Genomic DNA, 23,637 nt, shown 5'->3' on the forward strand with positions numbered 1-23,637 from the left:
TTTTTTTTGAAACATAATTTTATATCTATATTTTATTTATGTTACCTACCAATTCAAAATAATAAAAAAAACATTTTTTTTAATTTGCTTAAATGGAAAAATAGTCTTGGTGTTTTTCCTAATAAGCTAATTTTAGTCCTCGTGTTATTAATTTAGCTAATTTGTTCTATGTGTTTATATATGTTAACAAATATGGTCATTTCCGACAAAATTCAGTTTAAACTGAAGAAAAAATAAATAAATTTATTATAAATATTCATATGCAAATAATAATAAAAACTTAAATTATTAAAACCCATGTTCTTGCGTCCTGTAGCAAAAAAGAGTTAATGAAGCATGCATTAGTCAATTTAGTTTTGTGAACAGTGGCTAGCTAAGTGTGGCTAGATAAGAGAGAGAAAATGAGGCTAGTCAAATCGTTCCAATGTACAACTTTTGAAGTAAAAGTGGGTTTTAATTTAGAAAAAAATTAATTGAATATTCAAGTTTTTCTAAACTCCAAACTTTGGTTTTGAGATCAAACACGATCAGTTTTGATATAAGTTGTGATAAGTTGTGTATCGAGAGATGATGACTTAGACATCATATTTGTTGGAGTCTTGACCTATGCAATTATTGGCCCCACCCATCTTTTAGATGCTATCTTAGCCTCACTGCTAAATTTTTTTAAATATTCATTTCCCTTTGTGTGTATAACAAGAATTTCGTAAAATTTATATATAAAAAAAGGAATAAAAGTGTAAATTTTAGCACGAATAAAGGAAGGAGTAAAAAATAAATATGGATTAATCAATTGGTTAGAGCGGATGTAATCCCGACTCTACAACCGAGTTTGAATTCCCTTTCCGTAATTTAGATTAATTTAAAATAGAATATCATTTGTATTAAATTAATAAAAAGAGAAAGCAGTGAAAATGCTCTCTAATTTTTGTGAACCGTTTAGTGAATGCACAGGAGCAAAGTCTGTGCACGTGTCAACAAGAGGCAGCTAAAGGAAGCGGCTCCGTCATCGGCTTCCTTTCCTTTCCTGTATTCTCTGGCGCCAAAATTCAAACACTATTCGTGCTCGCAAAATGTACTCACAGTCACAGGAGCTCCTCCGAGACTACCATGAAAATGAAGAAGAAGAAGCTTCGAATTCCGTAGTGTCTCCTCCAACAACTTGCTCAGAGGGCCACAGATCCACGCTCTTCCTCCGAACCAAGCAAGGCGGCTCCATCTGCTTGCTCTGCTTCTCCTCCTACGCCCTCTCTCAGCTCCCTCAGGCCATCTCCTCCGAGTCTCCGACCCCCCCTTCCTCCGCTCTCTCCTCGCCTTCCACCCTCACTTCCTCGTCGCTCCTCTCGTTCATGCTCTCTCTTCCTTCGACGACGACCCCATCGCACGACAAGTCGTCCATCTCATTTCCGCTCTCTGCGATTCAGCCGTTGCCTCGCTTTCTGCTGACTTCGTTGCTAGGGTTTCCTTCCCCTTCCGCCTCTCTTCTGGTGCCTTGGCCTGGAGTCGCCGTCAGCTTTATACGGTATTTCCACCATCCGCATCTCTCCATTCTCTCTTTGTTTGTCTGTGAATTCTGGAATTGCTGTTGAGACATAGATAAACTTTTCCGGTTGTGATTTGTTTTCTGTTTGCTTCCTGAGAAAATGATTTGTGTTTCTCGGTTGCCAAACAGTGTATGACTTGTTACGGTTGGACGAATTTGGTGAAATCGAGCTTGATTCTTCTACTGTTTCTCATATTAAAATTCTGTTTGTTTGCGAATTCACATATCAATTTTAAGATTTGGATACATACTTTGGGTAATGTTATTCTGATTTTTTTTTTTTTTCCGAAGGTAATGTTATTCTGATAGTTTGGTTTCTCATGGTACAACAATACTATAGTTGAAGGATTGTTAAATAAAACCGGAAATTGCCTTACTTATATTATAATGCAAAATAGGATGGGTTACTGTTGGTTGAGATCCTTGAATAGTTTGTCATGTTTCTTTGAATTTAGATTTCTCTACTCTACAAGTCAAAATGAAATTTGAGTGGGCAAGCTAGGCCGTGAGAGTGAGAAATCTGAGTCAACAGTCACTACATGGGGGTCATCAGATTTCTTACTCTTTTTATTTTATGAACATCAGATTCCTTACTTTAAGCCATGACTTTCATATCCAAGTTTAATGGCAATGGTTTAGAGTCTACAATGAAATCTCAACAATGATAAGCCTCTGTGCACCCACTGGCTTCTACTAACGAAACTATTTTCAACAATATCTTTAAGACTTACATCTAATTGATCTCAAAAGATATATATCCCTGCTAACAATTCTGCCGTTCTTTAAATTTAGCTTCACTGCTTGGGGGTTTTGTTAAACTGCCAGCAGAATAATCCTTTCGCTCACATTAGAGACAAGTATGGCCTCATTACCAATCTTGTTGAAGGTCTTGAATTGCCAAGGTAACAAATAAAGAAAACTGAGAATAAAACATGTTCCTTCCATGCATTTAGTACATTATAACTCAAATCCTCTATTTTATATATTCCTTAAACACAGTGAAGATATTCGGGAGAAATCCTGTTTGTTCTATACCAGGTATCTGTTCTCCAATACGCATCAGAGGTTGGTGATGAAACTGATTTTTTATTTGCCTTTTGCCCCAAGCTATTGCACTTGTCTCTAGAGGCGCTCATGAAGACCCAAAGCGATGATGTCCGCTTGAATTATGTAGGTCAGTTTTCCACTTCTTTAATACTTTCTTTTTTGTGCCTTATAAGTGTGGTCCATTTTCCCTTATTTAAAGAACAGCTCAATAAGATATGACTCGCATTTTGGTCAGCTTGTTATACCCCATGTGTTTTTATTTATTTAATTTTTCAGAGTAGGTTTTCCTTTTGGGCACATAGGCATATATACACATCAAGCCTGCAAACGAACTCCCTAATTTCACAACAATTGTTTCTTGTTGATGTCAGAACATATTTTAACTGTGAAGGTGAAGGTCCTTGCAATATCTCTCATCAATAGTTGGATCAGTTAGTTCGAATGATTGTAGAACAATGCCATTAACGAGTTCCATCAATTTGTTCATATCATGACAAGATACTTCGCATCTTGAGTTTATTTAGAATCAAACGATAAAAAAATTGCAGTTCCAAGTGCTTGAGTCTTTGACTATAGAACTTACTGCCTGTAGCGGAAACAATTATAATTTTAAACCTTTCAGTTAATAAATAACTCTTTGGGGAAGTGATCCTGACATAGCATGGAATGCTCCCCATTTTACATGCACATTTCCTCATTGGTATCAGTCCTGTCTTCTCTCAACTAACAATTTCCATATTACTTGTCCAGCATTCTTTACAGTGTTGGCTAGGGAGGACTTTTCAGGGCTGCATATACAGTTGATTTAAACACCATGAGTTCATCCAAAGGAGATAGCTTTGAGCAAGCAACAGAAGATGTTAAAGATGGGAATCCAATGAATATATTGTTTACGGAGGCCATCAAAGGCCCACTGTTTTCAAGGGACAGCCATGTCCTCCTGGGAAGGCACTTCAGGCAAAGAAACCCAATTCCTAGTGGAAGAGAACATTGCAGAATATGTATTTGAAATACTAAGATTGTCAGGTTAGTAAAGTTTCAGTGCCAAATAGAACAATAACAGCCGTCCTCTGCTTGATATTTTTTGTGCTGACAGAGTTGCATTTGAGTATTGCCAAACATCAGGAAACCAGAAACTGTGCTGTTTAAGTAAGGAGTCAACAATCATCATTATTTAGAAGTATTTATTGAATTTCTATAAATTTTGCAGTGTTCCTAGTGTGGATAGCTTAAGCTTCTTCTTTTTTTGGTCATTAGATGTGTTCTTGCAAAGCTTATCTATGACTATGATTTAGTCAAACCCTTGGAAAGTCCAACTTCATGAACCCAAGCCTTAGTTCGTCGATGTGTTTTTTGTGACAAACTAGTTTCAGTAATAAGCTTTGTTGAGCTTCTTTTTTTCTTAAAACAAACAAATAAAAACAGCTAATAAGCTTTGTTGATGAACAGAATGCAAGGATCCAGTGGTCAAATCTTGTGTTCAGGTACTTGACTTATTATCAAAAGCTGACCAAGCTTTCAAATGGAGGCCTGTTGTTGGGTTTGCAACTTTGGTTCCAGTACTAAATTATGTAGCTGACATTCCTTTCCATCCAGTTGAAAATCAGACATTAAAACTCATTCTGAACTGCATATCTGATTTCCCTGGAATGGTATCCTCTTCTCATGTAACAGAGCTAGTACCTGTTCTAGCTAAGATACTTAAAAAGCATTCTGATGGGGAGATAGGCATGCTTGAGGAGACATTTATGTTGACCTGCTCAGTCCTTGTAGCTATCGTCAGAACTCCATCTGTTCATGGGAATTTGAATCTACAAATTTCAATTAAAGAAGCAATGCAACATGCTGTATTAGCTTGTCTAAGTATCTCGGAGAAGAATCCTTGTCAACTTTTGCATTCCTTGTTCCTACTTAAGGAGGCCTATAATCATGAAGGAAATTCTACTGACTCCACTGACTACGACAATTTATTGTGAATTCTGTACAAAACATTTGTTACCTTGGTTTGGAACCAACTTCAGTGAAATGGATGAGGAAACTGTCCTTGGAATATTGGAAACATTTCATTTGATACTGCTTCAGGATTCCAACAATCAAGCAGCAGATTTTTCAGAGAACCTAGTTTCGAGCAACTGGTTCGGTTTGTCGTTTGGATGCCTAGGCTTATTTCCCATAGAAAAGATGAAATGGAGGGTGTATCTGATGCTTAATTCACTGGTAGATGTTCTTATGGGAAATGATTCTGGGCAACCTATTAGAGATGCTACTTTATGTCTCCAATCTGATCCCATTGATTTGCTCTTTCTACTTGGGCAAAAGAACTCCTGTAATCTGGAATTATCTTCTTGCCAATCTGCCATTTTGCTGATTTTATTCACCTGTTCTTTATATGATGAAAGGTAATTGAGATTTTGATTTCTAGTTTCATTTGTTTTGCTTTGTTTTTTCCAGTGCATTTAACAATTACGACCTACTTTTCTTTTAATACTTTGCTTCCCAGACTTGCAGTTGATAAGTTGGTTTTAGCTTCTCTAGAGCAATATATTCTGATCAACAGTAGTGATCTCCAAGGTGGATCCACTGATCTATCTACAGTGATGAGGCTGGTTTATCTTTATGGTCTAGGGTTTAGGGAAAGAACAGTCATATGGTAAATGTTAATTCAATTGCAGAATTAATAGCAGGAGGAGATAATCATCGATCAACACTTTTGGGGTTCTTATTGACACAACTTCTGCCTATCAATGATCTTGGGTTGGGGATTGCCGGGAATGCAAGGGACAAGTGTGACTACAAAGAATAACTGGAGTAGGATGATTGTGGAAGAGCTGGCAATGTCATTAGCAGTCCCATTCCTAGCATCAAAAAACTTCATTAATCTTCACAAGCCTGCAATTCATGTAGCAGTTACATTGTTAAAGTTGCCGAAGGTTCTTGAGTGGATGAGATCGGTGTTTGATGATTCTTGCATATCTGGCATCATTCAAAACCTTGCAGAAAATAATTTGAGAACAGAGATTGTACTTTTATTCGAGCTCTATTGATATCTGAGTACTTAAAGGCGGTGCAAATTTCTATGCCATGCACTTTTCTGTTATGTTGATTTTGTTCACGTCCTTTAAGGAACTAAAATGAGGTTTCCTCTTTTAATACTTCAAACATGAAAATGGGTCATTATACTTCTGTCCAGTTTGTTTTAGAATGAAACACTGGCTGATGGACTTTCCTTAAATTTTAGCCTTGGTCATTTCAGGCAGCATATTAAAAAGAGGGATAATGCAGTTATTTTACACATTGCAGGCCTGCAGAAAACAGAAGTACACTGACAACAGTCAAGATGAAAGTGCAAAAGAGCATAAATAAAAAAAAGGCGGTCGCCATCCTGGACGACATGGGAGAAGTTTGTGAGTATCTCATTCACTTGATGTTATCCGAGTCTTGTTTAGACAGGGATTCTGGAGGATTAAATTTTGGGGACAAGAGATTGTTAAAAGAAATAGACCTTCTCTTTTAAACATTAACAGTAACAGAGGGCGGCTAAAAGAATCATTTAATTTTCTTTATTGAATCTCCATTTCTCATTTCATTAACAGTAACAGAGGTGCACTGAGTGAGACACCTCCCATTTTGATCATTAACTGCATAAAGTGCTTAGAACTGAAGAGACGTTATAGAATCAAAATACCCTTTTGTTAAACGTAAATGCATTTAATATTTTGCCTTGATTTACTTTCATTGTCAAAGACTTAGGCGCAGAATATGAGCTGATCACAACACTTCATTAATTTTTAACAGGCTAATAAGGAATGAATGAATGAATGGTACTTACCTTTCATAAAAATTCCTGAAATATTGATCACTACCAAATCAGTGATCACTATACACAATTTCACCTAACAGTAACCGACCAAAATCGATCATTTTGGCCCCAGAAATTAACATATGAAAGTCTCTCATGGTTTTGAAGTTATCTTCAATAACCACATGTTTCTCCATCTCTTCGAGGGCAAGACGAGCAGCTTCTCTATCCGTCTGCCGCTGCTTTTTGATGAACTCATTGGCTCTCATAATTTCTGCTTCTGCAGCTCCAAGCCTCTCGTTCTTGGCTTCGGTGGTAATTGTTGTAGTGTAGAGAGCATGGTGATGTTCTGCCTTAAGGATTGTGTTGGCAAACCGAGCCTTCAACATTGCAACCCTAGCAGCCCTTCTCGGAGACAGATCATTATTCATCTCGTGATCAGATTTAGAGGCGGCTTTGACAGGAGATGCACGACAGAGATGAGGGCATAGAACTGTGACTGGCGTTTCACAGCCACTCATGAAACTACTGCAACCTTGGGATGAAGAAACCTCAGAAGAAGAAGTTGATGGCGTACAGAGAAGGCCATGATCAACACCTTCAACTCCCTTGTTCAAACCCAAACCACCTTGAAATTTCTTTTCCAAACCCAGCCCGTTATCAACTCTTTTTTTCTTGAAACCCAAGCCACCGTCCACTTTCTTCATCAAACCACCTTCAAGTTTCTTCTTCAAGCCCAATTTACCACCACAGCCACCACAACCATTTTTCTTGAAATCACCACCTTCAAGTTTCTTCTTCAAGCCCAGTTTACCACCACAATTACCACGACCATTTTTCTTGGAATCACCACCTTCAAGTTTCTTCTTCGAGCCCGTTATCAATGGATTGCACGGCTGATCTGAGAGAATGCTCTCAACCCACGCTTTGGTGGTACTAGAGAAACGCATATTGTTGAATTTGAATGAGATATAGAAGAAAACCCAAATGAATGTAAGAGAGAGTGTGTGAATCCTTAGTTGAATAGGAAACCCAAGTGATATAATTGTTTGCGTTGCTATAAACCCAAGCAACTGGAAAAGTTGCTTTTAAATCTTCACGACCACCTCTCTCTTCTCTCCTTTTCAATATTTTTCGGATATTGTTTTTTTTTTCCTCCCTCTTTTGAGTCAAAGTCAAATCTATTTGACAAAGTTCAAAGCAAATTCATTTCCTTCGTATAAAAAAAAATTCATTTGTTTCACTATCTTTTTTTTTTTTTTTGAAACATTTTTTATATCTATATTTTATTTATGTTACCTACCAATTCAAAATTAAAAAAAATAAATAAATTTGCTTAAATGGCAAAATAGTTTTGGTGCTTTTCTAAATAAGCTAATTTAGTCCTCGTGTTATTAATTTTTGCTAATTTAGTCTATGTGTTTATGTATGTTAACAAATATGGTCATTTCCGTTAAAATTCTGTTTAAATTGAAGAAAAAAAAATGTAAATATATTATAAATTGATTATAAATATTCAAATTCAAATCATAATAAAAAACTTAAATTATTAAAACCCATGTCCTGTAGCAAAAAAAAAGTTAATGAAGCATACATTAGTCAATTTAGTTTTGTGAACAGTGGCTAGTTAAGTGTGGCTAGATAGGAGAGAGAAAATGAGGCTAGTCAAATCCTTCCAATGTACAACTTTTGAAGTAAAAGTGGGTTTTAATTTAGAAAAAAAATTAATTGAATATTCAAGTTTATCAAAACTCCAAACTTCGTTCATACCAATATACTAGTAAAAAAAGTGGCAACAGTCACCATTATTTGGTTACATTTGTGGCCATAACAAAAGGCATTAGTCACATTTTTTGACTTTTTTGGTGACTAAAAAGGCTTTTAGTTATTTTTTTTGCTTTATTTAGTGACTAAAGCCTTAAGTAACCCCCACAACAGTCACCAAATGTCACCAAATAATGGTAACTGTTGCCACTCTTTTTTGTAGTATAGTGATGGAATCTTTGAAATTTTGCCCATATATCTATTTGAAATTGGTTTTGAGATCAACTACGATCAGTTTTAATATCAATTGTGATAAGCTATGCACCGAGAGATGATGACTTAGACATCATGTGATAAGTTGTGTAGTGAAAAAAAGATGACTCAGACGTCATATTCATGGGAATCTTGACCTATGCCATTATTGGCCCCATCCTATCTTTGAGATGCTATCTTAGCCAAGGTCTTAAATATCAAGGATTTCAGAAATATCGGTAGTTCAAAAACACGGAAATATTGATGGAAATATCAGGAAAATATCGATATCGATAAAAACCACGGAAATTGTGATAAATACATGGAAATTTTTAATGAAACTTTATAAAAAATTTATTTAGTCAATCATCTATTATTTTGACACAAAAAGATTGGAAGGAAATGCATTGCATAGTGGGTTTGAGTGATTTAAGTTGATTATATTGCGAGCTGACAAACTCTGTGACTTAGAAAATCTGGAGTACTTAATGAAAGAAAATTAAACACCCTCTAGTAATTTATTTATCATTTTTACTATAATATTTTACACTTTATAAATTGCATGGTAAGATACATGAGTAACCTTATTTCACATTATTCACTGGACATGACACACATTCTTTTATTTATTATTTATCAAAAACTAAAAACTAATTAAAGATGTAAACCAACTTGATTTGTCATGAAAATTAGGCACTTTACCATACTTAAAAATTAATAGTGAAGATTGAAAATTAACTAAGAACATAAATAAAGTTATCCAAGGAAGAATTAAATAGGAAATAAAGAAAATGATTATAGAGATTTAAGTAATTAAGCAACAATTTGAAGGGGAATTTAGTAATGTAAATACTTATATTGAATAATAAAATAATCAATAACATTAAATGGATTAAATATGAAAGAAATAAATTATATTAAGTAATTAAATATTTGATCAACAATATAGAACAATAAGTAATTATTTCTATTTTGAGGAACATCTCGGAAGACTTATAAATATGAATTCCATAGGTACTAATTACAAAGAGACCACTAGCGTGGTGGTTAGGTGGCTCCAAAGCTTGGAAGGGGGAGGGGTTCAAACCCCTGTGTGTTGAGTTCAGGTGAATTCTTTCATTTTTGAAAGTTCATATCGTGATATTATCGATATTTATTGATAATATCGCGATATGTTGACCATTTGTAAGAAAATTAAGGGCTCGAATTAAATTTTATTATCAATGTTCCCCATTGAGCTCTCTTGAACACATTTTTAATGGTGAATTTGTTCAACTTTGGAGACATATCTCCTGATAACGGATTTGGGAGATTAGAATCCGATGTCCCTCTTCGATGCCTTAAAGGTACCTCATTCATGTACTTTGAAGAAACCCCCATGCCCAATTTTCTCGAACTCGAACCCTCATTTGGAGACCCAACAGTTTGGCCTGAACAACCATTGCTGCACTCCGATCCCGAATAAAGAGTATTTGAAAAACCATCCGAAATTTGCCGAGACGGTTTCTGATACAGAGCATTTTCGTCCACTGAAAATCTCCTAGGAACAACCACGTTCGAATTACTAGAAAACTTAATCGAAGACGACGAAGAAGAAGGGGAAGTAGATTTTCCCAAAAATTTGAAGTCTTTTTGGTATCTAATCGACCCAGTAATGATGGGTTTGTGATTTTCCTTGGCGCTTTCTCTCTTTCCTTTTTTTTCATTCTCAAACAAACCCACTTCTCTGCATCTTCTCTGCCTATTAAGGTTTGAATTTTTACGCTCGATATGATCTTTGAGCCTGTCGTTTCCAAGGTGATCGGCTAGAGTGTCGAGCTTCTTGTTTGATGATGAAGTTGAAGAGGGCCATAGTCCTCAGATGAGGCCAAGTGATCGAGCTGGGTTTCGGGTTTTCGGGTTTCGTTGAAAGGTGAACCGAATTTGCGCTAGACTGGCGAGATGGCTTGGTTTGGAGATGGGAGTTTGGTGGTGGTTTCGAGCAAAGTGGCTGAAGTTGGTAATGACATAAACCGCGAGCTTACTTCGCTGGATTTGGGTCTTCTGGGTTTGTGAGATTGCTCTGTGACGACTTGATTGTTGTCATTCTTCTTCATGATTTGTGAGAGAGGAAGGGAGAGGGAGAGAGAAATGTTTGATTACTGGTGCGATGTCAGAAGTGTGTGAAGTGTGAGAACTAGGTAATTAAATTCACACTGAATGACCAAAATAACCCTCAAAAGAGAGTCAACGTGAGTCAAATGGACGGATTAACGGATGAAATGTGGGAATTATGACGGTAGGGGGAACATTGATAATAAAATTAAATTCGAGCCCTTGATAATAAACTAGGTAATTAAATTCACACTGAATGACCAAAATAACCCTAAAAAAAGAGTCAACGTGAGTCAAATGGACGGATTAACGGATGAAATGTGGGAATTATGACGGTAGGGGGAACATTGATAATAAAATTAAATTCGAGCCCTTAATTCACTAAAAAAAAAAGGTCATGAGGTAAATTGATAGTTATGTACAAATTCAAAGGGCCATTCGACATTTTACCCCATGCTAAAATATCACTACCCAAAAAAATGATAATTTCGCCGAAATATCGGCGATATTATTGATATTTTGTTCTATGATCTTAGCCTCACAGCTAAATTTTTTTCAAATATTCATTAATCTTGGTGTGCATAACAAGAATTTCGTAAATTTTTTTGAAAAAAAACGAATATAAGTGCAAATTTTAGCACGAATAAAGAAACAAGTAAAAAGCATACATGGGGTAACCAAGCTGGTTAGAACAGATGTGCTCCCACTCCACAACTGATTTTGAGTCCCCTATCCGTAATTTAGATTAATTTAAAATAAAATATCATTTGTATTAAAAAAAGAAAAAAAAGAAAAAGGAAGGAGTAAAAATGCTCTCTAAATTTTGTGAGCCGTTTTAGTGAATGCACAGGAGCAAAGTCTGTGCACGTGTCAACGAGAAGCAGCTAAAGGAAGCGGCTCATGTGCTTCCTTTCCTTTCCTGTATTCTCTGGCGCCAAAATTCAAACAGTATTCGTGCTCGCAAAATGTACTCACAGTCACAGGAGCTCCTCCGAGACTAGTACCATGAAAATGAGGAAGAAGAAGAAGCTTCGAAGTGTCTCCGACAACGTGCTCAGAGGGCCACAAATCCACGCTCTTCCTCCGAACCAAGCAAGGCGGCTCTATCTGCTTGCTCTGCTTCTCCAACCTCATCTCCAACCCCCAATCACCGTCCACGTGTCCTGCGCCCTCTCTCAGCTCTCTCAGGCCATCTCCTCCGACCCCCCTTTCCTCCGCTCTCTCCTCGCCTTCCACCCTTACTTCCTCGTCTCGCCTCTCGTTCATGCTCTCTTCCTTCGACGACGACCCCATCACACGACAAATCGTCCATCTCATTTCCGCTCTCTGTGAATCAGCCGCTGCCTCCCTCTCTGCTGACTTCGTCGCTAGGGTTTCCTTCTGCCTCTCTTCTGGTGCCTTGGCCTGGAGTCGCCGTCAGCTTTATACGGTATTTCCACCATCCGCATCTCTCCATTCTCTCTTTGTTTGTCTGTGAATTCTGGAATTGCTGTTGAGACTTAGATAAACTTTTCAGGTTGTGATTTGTTTTCTGTTTACTTCCTGAGAAAATGATTTGTGTTTCTCGGTATCCAAACAGTGTATGCCTTGTTACGGTTGGACGAATTTGGTGAAATCGAGCTTGATTCTTCTACTGTTTCTCATATTAAAATTCTGTTTGTTTGCGAATTTACATATCAATTTTAAGATTTGGATACATACTTTGGGTAATGTTATTCTGAATTTTTTTTTTTTGGGAAGGTAATGTTATTCTGATAGTTTGGTTTCTCATGGTACAACAATACTATAGTTGAAGGATTGTTAAATTAAACCTGAAATTGACTTATTTATATTATGACGCAAAATAGGATGAGTTACTGTTGGTTGAGATCCTTGAATAGTTTGTCATGTTTCTTTGAAATTAGATTTCTTTACTCTACGAGTCAAAATGAAATTTGAGTGGGCAAGCTAGGCCTTGAGAGTGTGAAATCTGAGTCAACAGTCACTACATGGGGGTGATCAGATATTCGGGGAGAAATCCTGTTTGTTCTATACAAGGTATCTATTCTCCAATACGCATCAGAGGTTGGTGATGGAACTGATTTTTTATTTGCCTTTTGCTGATAGAGTTTCATTTGAGTATTGCCAAACAATTATCATTATTATGCTTGATAGAGTTTCACGAAACCAGAAACTGTGCTCTTTAAGTTGAGTGAACAATTATCATTATTCAGAAGTATTTATTGAATTTCTACAAATTTTTCAGTGTTCCTAGTGTAGATAGCTTAACCTTTTAAGTTTTCATTTTTATAGTCATTAGATGTGTTCTTGCAAAGCTTATTTATGACTGTATTATTAAGAAAAACCCTCAGAAAGTCCAACTTCATGAACCCAAGAATAAAACAGCTAATAAGCTTTGTTGATGAACAGAATGCAAGGATCCAGTGGTCAAACCTTGTGTTCAGGTACTTGACATATTGTCAAAAGCTGAGCAAGCTTTCAAACGGAGGCTTGTTGTTGGGTTTGCAACTTTGGTTCCAGTACTAAATTATGTAGCTGACATTCCTTTCCATCCAGTTCAAAATCAGACATTAAAACTCATTCTGAACTGCATATCTGATTTCCCTGGAATGGTATCGTCCTCTCATATAACAGCACTAGTACCTATTCTAGCAAAGATGCTTAAAAAGCATTTATAATATGTATATTTACATTGACCTGCTCGGTCCTTGTCGCTATCGTCACTCCATCTGTTCATGGGAATTTGAATCTACAAATTTCAATTAAAGAAGAAATGCAACATGCTGTATTAGCTTGTCTAAGTATCTCGGAGAAGAATCCTTGTCAAATTTTGCACTCCTTGTTCCTACTTAAGGATGCTTCCTTTTCAGTACTTCAAACATGAAAATGAGTCATTATACTTCTGTCCAGTTTGTTTTAGAATGAAAACTAGCTGATGGATTTTCCTAAAATTTTCGCCTTGGTCATTTCAGGCAGCATATTAAAAAGAGAGAGAATGCAGTTATTTTACACATTGCAGGCCTGCAGAAAACAGAAGTACACTAACAACAGTCAAGATGAAAGTGCAAAAGAGCATAAAAAAAAGGTGGTCGCCATCCTGGACGACATGGGAGAAGTTTGCGAGTATCTCATTCACTTGATGTTATCCGACTCTAGTCTAGACTTCTGGAGGATTAAATTTTGGGGATAAGAGATTGTTAGAAGAAATAGAGCTTTTCTTTAAAAATTTAACGAGGGCAGCTAAGAAAATCTCATGAGTTTAATTTTCTTTATTGAATCTCCATTTCTCATTTCATTAACGGCGGTGCACAGAGTGAGACACCAGTAGTTATGTACAGGTGCTTCCCATTTTGATCATTAACTGCATTGAGAGCTTAGAACTGAAGAGACATTACAGAATCAAAATACCCTTTTGTTAAATGTAAATGCACTTAATATTTTGAGTTGATTTAATTTCTCTGGAAGAAAGTTGGATTTTTGTTGTACTCTTGTCTAACCCAAATTGACTTTAACTGTTTTTTTTCAAGTTACTTTCATTGTCAAAAACTTAGGCGCAGAACATGATCATATATAATGATGATATAGCTGATCCAACACTTCATTAATTACCAGGCTTATAAGGAATGAATGAATGAATGATACTTTTCATAAATATTCCTGAAATATTCAGTACAAAATCAGTGATCACTATACACAATTTCACCTAACAGTAACCGACCAAAATCGATCATTTTGGCCCAGAAATTAACAAATAAAAGTCTCTCATGGTTTTGAAGTTATCTTCAATAACCACATGTTTCTCCATCTCTTCGAGGGCAAGGCGAGCAGCTTCTCTATCCTTTTGCCGCTGCTTTTTGATGAACTCATTGGCTCTCATAATTTCTGCTTCTGCAGCTCCAAGCCTCTCGTTCTTGGCTTCGGTGGTAATTGTTGTAGTGTAGAGAGCATGGTGATGTTCTGCCTTAAGGATTGTGTTGGCAAACCGAGCCTTCAACATTGCAACCCTAGCAGCCCTTCTCGGAGACAGATCATTATTGATCTCATGATTCGATGCAGAGGTGGCTTTGACAGGAGAGGCATGACAGAGATGAGGGCGTAGAACTGTGACTGGTGTTTCACAGCAACTTTGGGATTGGGATGAAGAAACCTCACAAGAAGTTGATGGGGTACAAAGAAGGCCATGATCATCACCTTCAACTTTCTTGTTCAAACCCAAAGCACTTTCAAATTTCCTTTTCACACCCAACCCATAATAAACTTCATTTTTCTCGGAAGCCAAGCCACCGTCCACTTTCTTCTTCAAACCACCTTCAAGTTTCTTCTTCAAGCCCAATTTACCACCATAACCGCTAAGACCATGCACGTCAATATCGGCCATCTTAGTTAAGATCGTCTCCCTCTTTACCTTCTTGCTTTCTTGACCCAAAAACCACGTTTCAATGTCGGAATCGAAGTCGGAAAGCGGTGGAATTGGGTCTTTCAGAGGGCCGCTGACAACTTTCCTTGAAGAAGAGAAAGTTGATGAAGACGGGAACCGGTCAGTCGTCAATTTGTTGTGCTTTTGCTGCGTAGTCGTACCATGACTAATCATTACATTCACAGAGGTTTTCGTTTTCAGTGGTTTGCACGGTTGATTTGAGAGAATGCTCTCAACCCATGCTTTGGTGGTACGAGAGAAATGCATGTTGAATTTGAATGAGATAGAAGAAAGTGAGCAAGTAAGGAATTAAGGGAGATAGAGAAATATAGAAACCCTAACTCTAAACAACTATAGAGAGTGAATTGATAGAGAGAGTGAATGCAAGCCAAGTGAAGTGAGTTGATGAGAAATAAAAACTCAAATGAATCTTTAAGACATAGCGAGAGAGTGAATCCTTAGTTGATTAGGAAACCCAAATATATATATAAAACATTCAAAATACTATAGAATTCCCTTAGTTAATATAAAAATTAAGAATTGAAATTATTAATGAAATGAGGATAATATGGTAAATTTTTTTTTTTTATATTAAAAACAAAATAAGATAATGAATCCTATTTTTATGGAACACAACAACCATTTTATCTTTTTTAATTCTAAAATTTAAAAAAAAAATAAACAATAAGAAAGACCATGTCCCAAGAGTCTAGTAAAAATTGTGGACGAACATTTTTTAAAGATATTCATTTACTTGGTTGGACACACACAATAACATACATAAATATGTTTATTACATGCTTAATTCATAAACAGATTAATCAATTCATAATAATAGCTACAAATAAAAATATTTAATATGTGCCTTTAAAATTAGGCACAAATCCTAAGAATTGGTTCATGAAGCGAATGAACATAACTTATGCCATATAGTCCATCTTTCTACTATTTTCTATCTATTTTTGTCTTCTTTTATTTTTCTGATTTTCTCTCATATTTTCTCTCATGGTCAATGGTCCACGGTGGAACGACCTCGTCAGCCCTAACTACTTGGGGGACCAGGGATGGCCTTGCCTAGAAGTTAATAAAAAGGTCAAGTCTGCCCTTGGTCACATTAATTAAGTATTCATTTAATTAGCTAATTAATGAGGCCTAAAATAATGCTTATCTCCACAAATCAAGGAATAATGGAACCATTCAATTTCCATGATTTCATCTCTCTCCTTGGATAAAAAGGGATAATTCCTTGGATAAATCAAGAGATGGCTACAAGATAATTCCCCTATTTATAGCCAAGGATAACGCACCAAAAGATAATCATTCAATAAGAGAACATGATAGCAACATTTTCAAAATCATCATCAGAAATGTTGGATTAAATTCTTTTCTATTTGGGATTTGAAATACGTCATGAGTTTCTATTAAATTAAATTGCAAGGAATGTCATGCCCTCTAAGAGTTTCCATTTAATGTGGTGGGATTTGTAATACGTCATGAGCTATATATGGAAATATTTTTTCCCCTTCAGACAGAGCTTATTAAATGCAGGGCGGTATTACAAGCTAAATAAATCGACCAAGTTGAATTAAAGTTTGGTAGATAACTAGTAGTAATTCTCTTCTAATAACAAAGTAACATAATCTTATACTCATTCATGTTTTCATTACGTACGTATGTGTTCTTTATTTATTTTTTCGTTCGGGTATATGTGGATTATATAGTTTCGAGTTTTTTTATTTATTATTTTGTGCATGTGAGTTATGAATTATTTTAACAAAAAATGTTCAAAATTCGAATTCAAAATTCGGGAGTAAAAATGCACAAAGTAAAACACTTGTAATAAGGGCCAGTGTGGTTTTTGAGGAAAAAACATCTGACCTATATATTTCACTTGTTTTAAATATTAGCGCAGTATAAGTTAACTTATTAAAATCCAAAAAAGTCCATTTTTTATGAAGTTTGTTGCAGCCAAGGAATAAAAAAGACACATTAAAATAGGAACATTCAATTATGTTGTTTAACATATTTTCATTTTGATAATATATGTGTTCTTCAGTTGCACTTAATATGTTTGTTTTATGATAAAGTTTATTGGAAATTAGTCAATGGAGCTATGAATTAACGTGGCTCATATGATTTAATGTTTAATTTTATTTCTAGAAAGACTATAGAAACTGTAAGTACAAAAAAAGGATGATCAGTAGATTTTAAGCTAATAACTTTAGATAGCCCACCCATTGAAACATTCCTAGTTCTGCCATTGCTTGTAATTTGTTTCCATTATTTCTCCCAAAGAAAAGTTTCCATTATTTAGCTTCAAGGGTAAAATAATCATAAAAACTAAGTAATAAATGAAAATGAAACATTTTGGTCATTGACTAAGTCTATACTGAAAGGCCCATTATAAAATGCAAAATCGTAAACACCAACCGTATATCCTAAAGTATTCATACGTATGAATTATTTTAACTGATGTATTCAGAGTAACATAAAGATTAACTAGCCTTTTCGCACACGCTTCCCCACTTGCGAGAGGCTTTTTTAAAAAAAATTTAAATTTATTTTAGATTTAAAAAAGATAACGGGTAGTTGTGTTCCATAAAAATATGATCCATTATCTAATTTTTCTTTTAATTTTAATTTTTTTAAATATGAAAAAGTGTGAATTTACCGTATTATCCTCATTTAATTAATAATTTCAATTCTTAATGTTTGCATTAACCAAAGGCATTTTCTGGTATTTTGAATGTTTCACCATTCTCTACCTTTTGCTTTATATATATAGATATAGATAAATGTCAGAAAAAAAATATAAGGGACCAAAGGTGATAATTTGACAAAGTTCAAGGACTATTTGTAATTAAAATAAAATAAAATAAAAAAGTGGCCCCACAAAGATAAGACGTGTGTTTCATTTTATAAATTCAATAACCAAACATCATATTAAATTAAATGTCTTTTTTTTATTTTTTGGGTCAACAAAGATATCATATAAGCCAACCGGCAAAGGCCCAAAGGGGAGCCAAACCCAACCACACAAACAGGACAGACAAAAACAAACCAAAGAATAAAAAAAGAACAGGAAACCAAACCACACTACAAGAAAAAACCATTTTGCCGACCACCATCTTTGGTCGCTAAAAGGTGACCGTTCATCGCCAAAATGTTTTGGCGACGAACTTATTTCGTCGCCTTGTTGGTCGCCTAAGGCTCTTCGCTGAAAGTATCAGGCGACGAAACTTTGTTTTCGTCGCCAAACTATTTACGCGACCAAATTATTTCGTCGCCTAACAGTAATTAATTGGTCGCCTATAAAGAAGGGTTCCCGCGAAAATGCCAAAATTTGCCGCGAACTGAGGAAGGATTGGGCGACCAATTAAATTGGTTCGTCGCCAACTTCTTTTGGCGACGACATTCGTTCGTCGCTATGTTGGTCGCCTAAGGATCTTGGCTAAAAGTATCAAGCGATGAAACATTGTTTTCGTCGCCAAACTATTTACGCGACCAAATTATTTGGTCGCCTAACAGTAATTAGTTGGTCGCGTATGCAGAAGGGTTCCCACGAAAATGCCAAAATTTGCCGCGAACTGAGGAAGGAGTGGGCGACCAATTAAATTGGTTCGTCGCCTATAGGTTCTAGTGACTACCGGATTTGGTCGCTAAAGCTTACTTAGTTGGTCGCTAAAATGTTTATTTTAAGTGTGTTTAATTATTATATTTGCCTTTATTTTGTGATAATATTAACCTTTTGTTTATTAACATATTGTAATTTCCAAAAAACAATAAATTTAGATAAATAGATGAATAGAAAATTACACGAATTAAAATTTCTCTCATTCAAAAGTACACAAGCATACTCGTCATTCAAGTACACATAACATATCCAAAAATAGTATACATAAACAAGTGAAGAACACTCCACTGAAAGACTGGAGGCCAAGCTCCATATATCTTGTCCTTGGTAAACCCAAGTTACATTATTTCTCCACTCTAAGACTAGAGACCAAGCCTGTACTATTTTGACCCCCAAAAAAGTGCTTGTGTACTATGCCTAAACACTCTGCCAAACAAAATAAGGAAATGTCAATGGTCAAGAAGATACCAAAACCAATATATATATATATATATATATATATATATATATAGAGAGAGAGAGAGAGAGAGAGAGAGAGAGAGAGAGAGAGAGAGAGAGCAAAGTTGAAATTCACAATCTTAACTAAATAAGCCACTAAAAAAGAGTTTGGATCTACATAAGGAAACTGATTACTGGTCATCAATATTTAAGAATGTTCAAGAATGGTATTTGAACAGACTTAATAAAATTTGAATTCATTTTTCATACCTCTATCAATATCGACTGTCTAAGCATACCGTTGTGATAATAACATAAATCAAATCATCACTTACCACAAATGAAGAAGGAAAACAGTTTTGAAAAACCAATGTAAAGACTAATATCATGCATATATAGGTTAATAGCACCTATAGCACAATCTAATTACCACATTGAATATTCATAGGTTAATCTCATGCAATCACATTTCTTACTTTGTTAATTTGATCAACATTTCTATAGGTATTAATATAACAAAATTGATATATATAACGGGCGTATTAGAAAACGAAAATGAAATCCTTTCACAAGATAGCTAGGGTTTCAACAGTGCAACATATTGCTGCTAACAAGTAGGAGAGAGAGAGAGAGAACCATATATTCTAGTTGAAATTTGAGCTAAAAGTAAGATGAATCTCAAGGTTTGATTCATTTTTCAGACTAACTAATCTTGATTTGGAGACAACTAGAAAGAGCATATCAACAATATCTTTCCATTTTCATCTTTATCTAAATGCAGATTCGTTCTTATATTCATGTCTTTCAAATCCAAGCGTGCATTGGGTGTGTCTTTTGTTTTTCCTTCTATGTTCAACAATGTCCCAACAATGTTATCGCATATATTCTTCTCAATATGCATTACATCCAAGTTATGTCTGATTTTCAGCTTGGACCAATACTCTAATTCGAAGAAAATGCTCTTATTTGTCCAATTTAACTCCATAGGTGTCCGCTTTCTCTTTCTGTCCAAATTATCAGGGTGTTTACCAACCTTACGCTGCATAAGTTGGTTCAACTGAAGCAAAATGTCTTCACCAGAGAATTCTCTAGGGGGATCCCTCATCTCAATGCTTCCATCAAAATTTTGACAATCTTTACGCCATGGGTGATTCTTTTTAAAGTAGCGACGGTGCCCCATATAACAAATTTTATTTCTCAACTTCGCAGACGTTGTATCCTCAAGGCATACCGGACATGCCTTATAACCTTTTGTACTCCAACAAGATAAATTTCCATAAGCAGGAAAGTCGTTGATTGTCCATATTACAGCTGCACGCATGTTAAATATAGTATTAGAAAGCTTATCATAAGTTTGGACACCTTGTTCCCACAACTCCTTTAGCTCATCAATTAACGGACGCAAATACACATCAAGTTCCTTGCCTGGTGCTTTAGGGCCTGGAATAAGCAAACTCAGTATCGAATATTGTTCTTTCATACACATCCAAGGTGGTAGATTGTATGGAACCACCATCACAGGCCACATACTATAAGATGTGCTCATATTCCCGAATGGGTTAAACCCGTCCGTTGCAAGCCCTAACCTAATATTTCGTGGATCTTCAGCAAACTGAGGGTACATCTTGTCAAACTCCTTCCATGCAATGGAATCGGCTGGATGCCTCATAATACCTTCCTCATCAACCTTTTTATCCTTATGCCACCTCATGTGACTAGCTGTATGATTTGACATAAACAATCTTTGTAATCTTGGCTTCAGAGGAATGTAGCGCAACACTTTTTGGGGTACCTTGCTTTTCTTTTTACTAGTACTAGGCTTATACCTCGGCTCATCACACACTGGACATTTATCTTTCCCTTCATGCTCTTTGTAAAACAAAGCACAATCATACACACATGCATCGATTTTTTCATGGCCCAAACCCAAATCTTTCAACATCTTATTAGCAGCATAGAACGATGAAGGAATGTTATGAGGTTTAGGAGAAATATCACTAAGTATTTCTAACATTGTATCAAATGACTTGTTACTCCAATGATTAAGTACCTTTGCATGCATGAATTGTACCATTGCTGTCAAAACTGATGCATTGCAACCAGGAAACAATTCTCGCTCAGCTTCAGCTACCAATTTCTCATACTTATCAGTTTCAACCCAATGCATATTGGTCATATCATCCCCCACATCTTCAGTACCTCCCAACATGTCATCTTCCTCTACCAAATCTTCATCTATGTCAATATCTCGAGGGAAAGCATCATTTAAAATATTAAATGTATAATCATCGAGTCGAGGTGCCTCTTGAGTAGTTGTAGGAGGTGAATCTTGTCTTTGTATCCCAAATTGTTCCCCATGATATATCCATGTGTGATAAACCACTGACATGCCATACCTCCATAAGTGTGCTTTGACAATTGGAAGAGAATGACGATTCATATTTTGGCACTTCATGCACGGACATGGAGTCTCATTTTTCTCATTCATATGATGACTTGCAACTTCCATAAATGACTCAATACCAGCCTTATACTGATTGCTTAACCTGTTTTTATTATGTACCCAGTCCCTGTTCATCTTGCACTATATACACACCAAAAAGTTTCAATTGTAAAATGATATATAACAAATTTTTTAGGACAATGCCTAACTTCAAGCATTTCAATAGTTTCATGGCAGATCACTAATCAAACTATTATACATATACATAGTTGCAAACAATTTCAAGTAGATAATGGTAAGAAGATTTTGAAGCAAATATACCTCTTAAGCAAAAAACGAGAATGTTAACAATCCATACCTCTTAAGAAAATGTAGCCTTTTAAGCAAGTATTTCAAACTGAAACGAAAACATAAAACGAACTCTGTTAGACACCATAAAGTTAGAAAAAACAGCAAATTTAGAAACCCAAAAAAAATAATGAAATCGAACAAGTTCATCTTTTTCCAAACACTAACACAAGTACGACTGTACGACCAAACTCCACCCCCCCCCCCCCCCCCCCAAAAAAACACAAAATTGAGAGAAGTAGAGTTGTTTTCTAACACCAACCAGTGATGTTATCTTTGCCTCTATTTCTCTGTTTCGAAGACCTCTGGTTTTTGGGGTGAAACCAAAAAAAGGTTGCTAGTGTCGTTCCAGACAAATTGGCCACAGAGAAACCACACTAAAAGAAGGAGGAAGAAGAAAATTGGCGGAGAGCAGAGCCGGTTCATTTATTTTGAGCTATCAGATGAGAGGAAAAAGAAGAAGAAAAAAAAAAAAAAAAAAAGAGGAGAGAAACAGAGAGGAGAGAAGGAAATAAGGAGAAGAATACACTTGGGAGCTACAGCCACAAAAATATACTAGAAGCTTGGGAGTTGCAGCCCGCAGGAGACATGGAGTAATGGGGCTTACAAAAGGAATGTGATTTTCCTTATTTTAATCCTTATGTCAGCCATGAAATATGTTTTTTACAAATCTTTTTTGTCTGGTCTTGTTCCTTTGGTGATTAGACAAAAAACAATGTAATATGATTGGCTAAGTTGTGGGCTAATATTTATTTGTAGTGCATTTGTTAACACATTTAAGGATAGGATGAAAATCAGCACTAGGCTATGGCCCAGCCAAGCCCCTCTTTAGTTCCGCCCTTGACTCCAGACATGGCCATAGACGGCTAGAGAGAACAAAATCCAATAAGAAAACAGCAAAGATAAAGATAAAGATCCACTCAAACGAGCAACACACTCAAACAAGAAGAGACTGTAACAAGCAACACACTCAAACGAGTTGAAGCACAAAATCCAACAAGAAAACAGCAAAGATAAAGATCCGCACAGCAAGCTCTATAACTCCAGGAAGAGCAGAGAATACCCAAAACGACCAGGCCGATGGGCAGCCCACGAGGGCGAGTAGATCTAAACAGGAGCACCAAAATCAAAGCCAACACCGAGCAGACTGCCGATGGAGCACCAGAAAACCACAAACCCACCAAGATTAGCCAACAGATGCTGTAGAAAAGAGGGCAAGGAGAGATTTGGGCCAGAACCAAAATAGAAAGCAAAGCAAAGGGAAGTGCGTGAGAAAAGGAAAAAAAACCCCAACAGGGGGAGAGAGAGAGGAAGGGGGGGGGGGGGGGGAGAGTTTGTGAGGAAGGAAAGGGATGGGAAACGCAACGGGAAGTGACGAGTTGGGAAGGAGTTTTTTCTTTTCTTATTATTATTATGTTTTTAAAGTTATAGTCTCAACAAAAAAAAATACTCAAATCACTAAAACGACGTAGTTTTTCAATACTTTAAAATCATAGGATCCCTCATCGTGACCAAAATATGTGGGTCGCCAAAGCCTATGAAATTATTAGGCGCGAATTTTACTTTGGAGGCCAACTTAGCGACCAAATATTTCCGTCACTTTGCAGTTCACATTTTCGCGCGCGCGCCATTAAGAAAATGGTGACCAACTACGCATTTGGTCGTGAAATTTTCACCTAGCCACCAAAACAGTTCGTCGCCCATGAATAATATTTGGACGCTAATTGGTTGACTGAAATTTTACAATATGACTCCATCTGACGAAACCTTTGGCGACCAAATTACATTATTTCGTCGCCTAGGAGTGTCTTTTGGCGACCAAATCTAGTTTGTCGCCAAACATTTGGTCGCAAAAGGG

General features: G+C 36.2%; 1 protein-coding gene and 1 pseudogene across 2 annotated transcripts; one reads left to right on the forward strand and one right to left on the reverse strand.

Moving 5' to 3' along the window:
- The first annotated feature begins 1,002 nt into the window (after positions 1–1,002).
- On the forward strand, positions 1,003–5,026 carry LOC110749300 (protein PUTATIVE RECOMBINATION INITIATION DEFECT 1-like; annotated as a pseudogene). Its single transcript, XR_015832888.1, has 6 exons — positions 1,003–1,568; positions 1,673–1,728; positions 2,336–2,445; positions 2,548–2,717; positions 3,341–3,616; positions 4,040–5,026. The product of XR_015832888.1 is annotated as a protein PUTATIVE RECOMBINATION INITIATION DEFECT 1-like (transcript).
- A 14,689-nt stretch (positions 5,027–19,715) lies between these two features.
- LOC110748902 (uncharacterized) lies at positions 19,716–21,566 on the reverse strand. The gene has a single exon (XM_021948877.2). It carries the CDS (start codon positions 21,564–21,566, stop codon positions 19,716–19,718), a length of 1,851 nt encoding a protein of 616 aa, XP_021804569.2.
- Positions 21,567–23,637: the final 2,071 nt, after the last annotated feature.

The sequence above is a fragment of the Prunus avium genome, chromosome 1, assembly GCF_965620075.1.
Source record: "Prunus avium chromosome 1, drPruAviu1.hap1.1, whole genome shotgun sequence".
Lineage (NCBI taxonomy): Eukaryota > Viridiplantae > Streptophyta > Magnoliopsida > Rosales > Rosaceae > Prunus > Prunus avium.

Excerpts from the sequence above, each read along its gene's own strand:
- LOC110748902 (XM_021948877.2), bottom strand. The coding sequence starts at position 21,566 with ATGAACAGGGACTGGGTACATAATAAAAACAGGTTAAGCAATCAGTAT.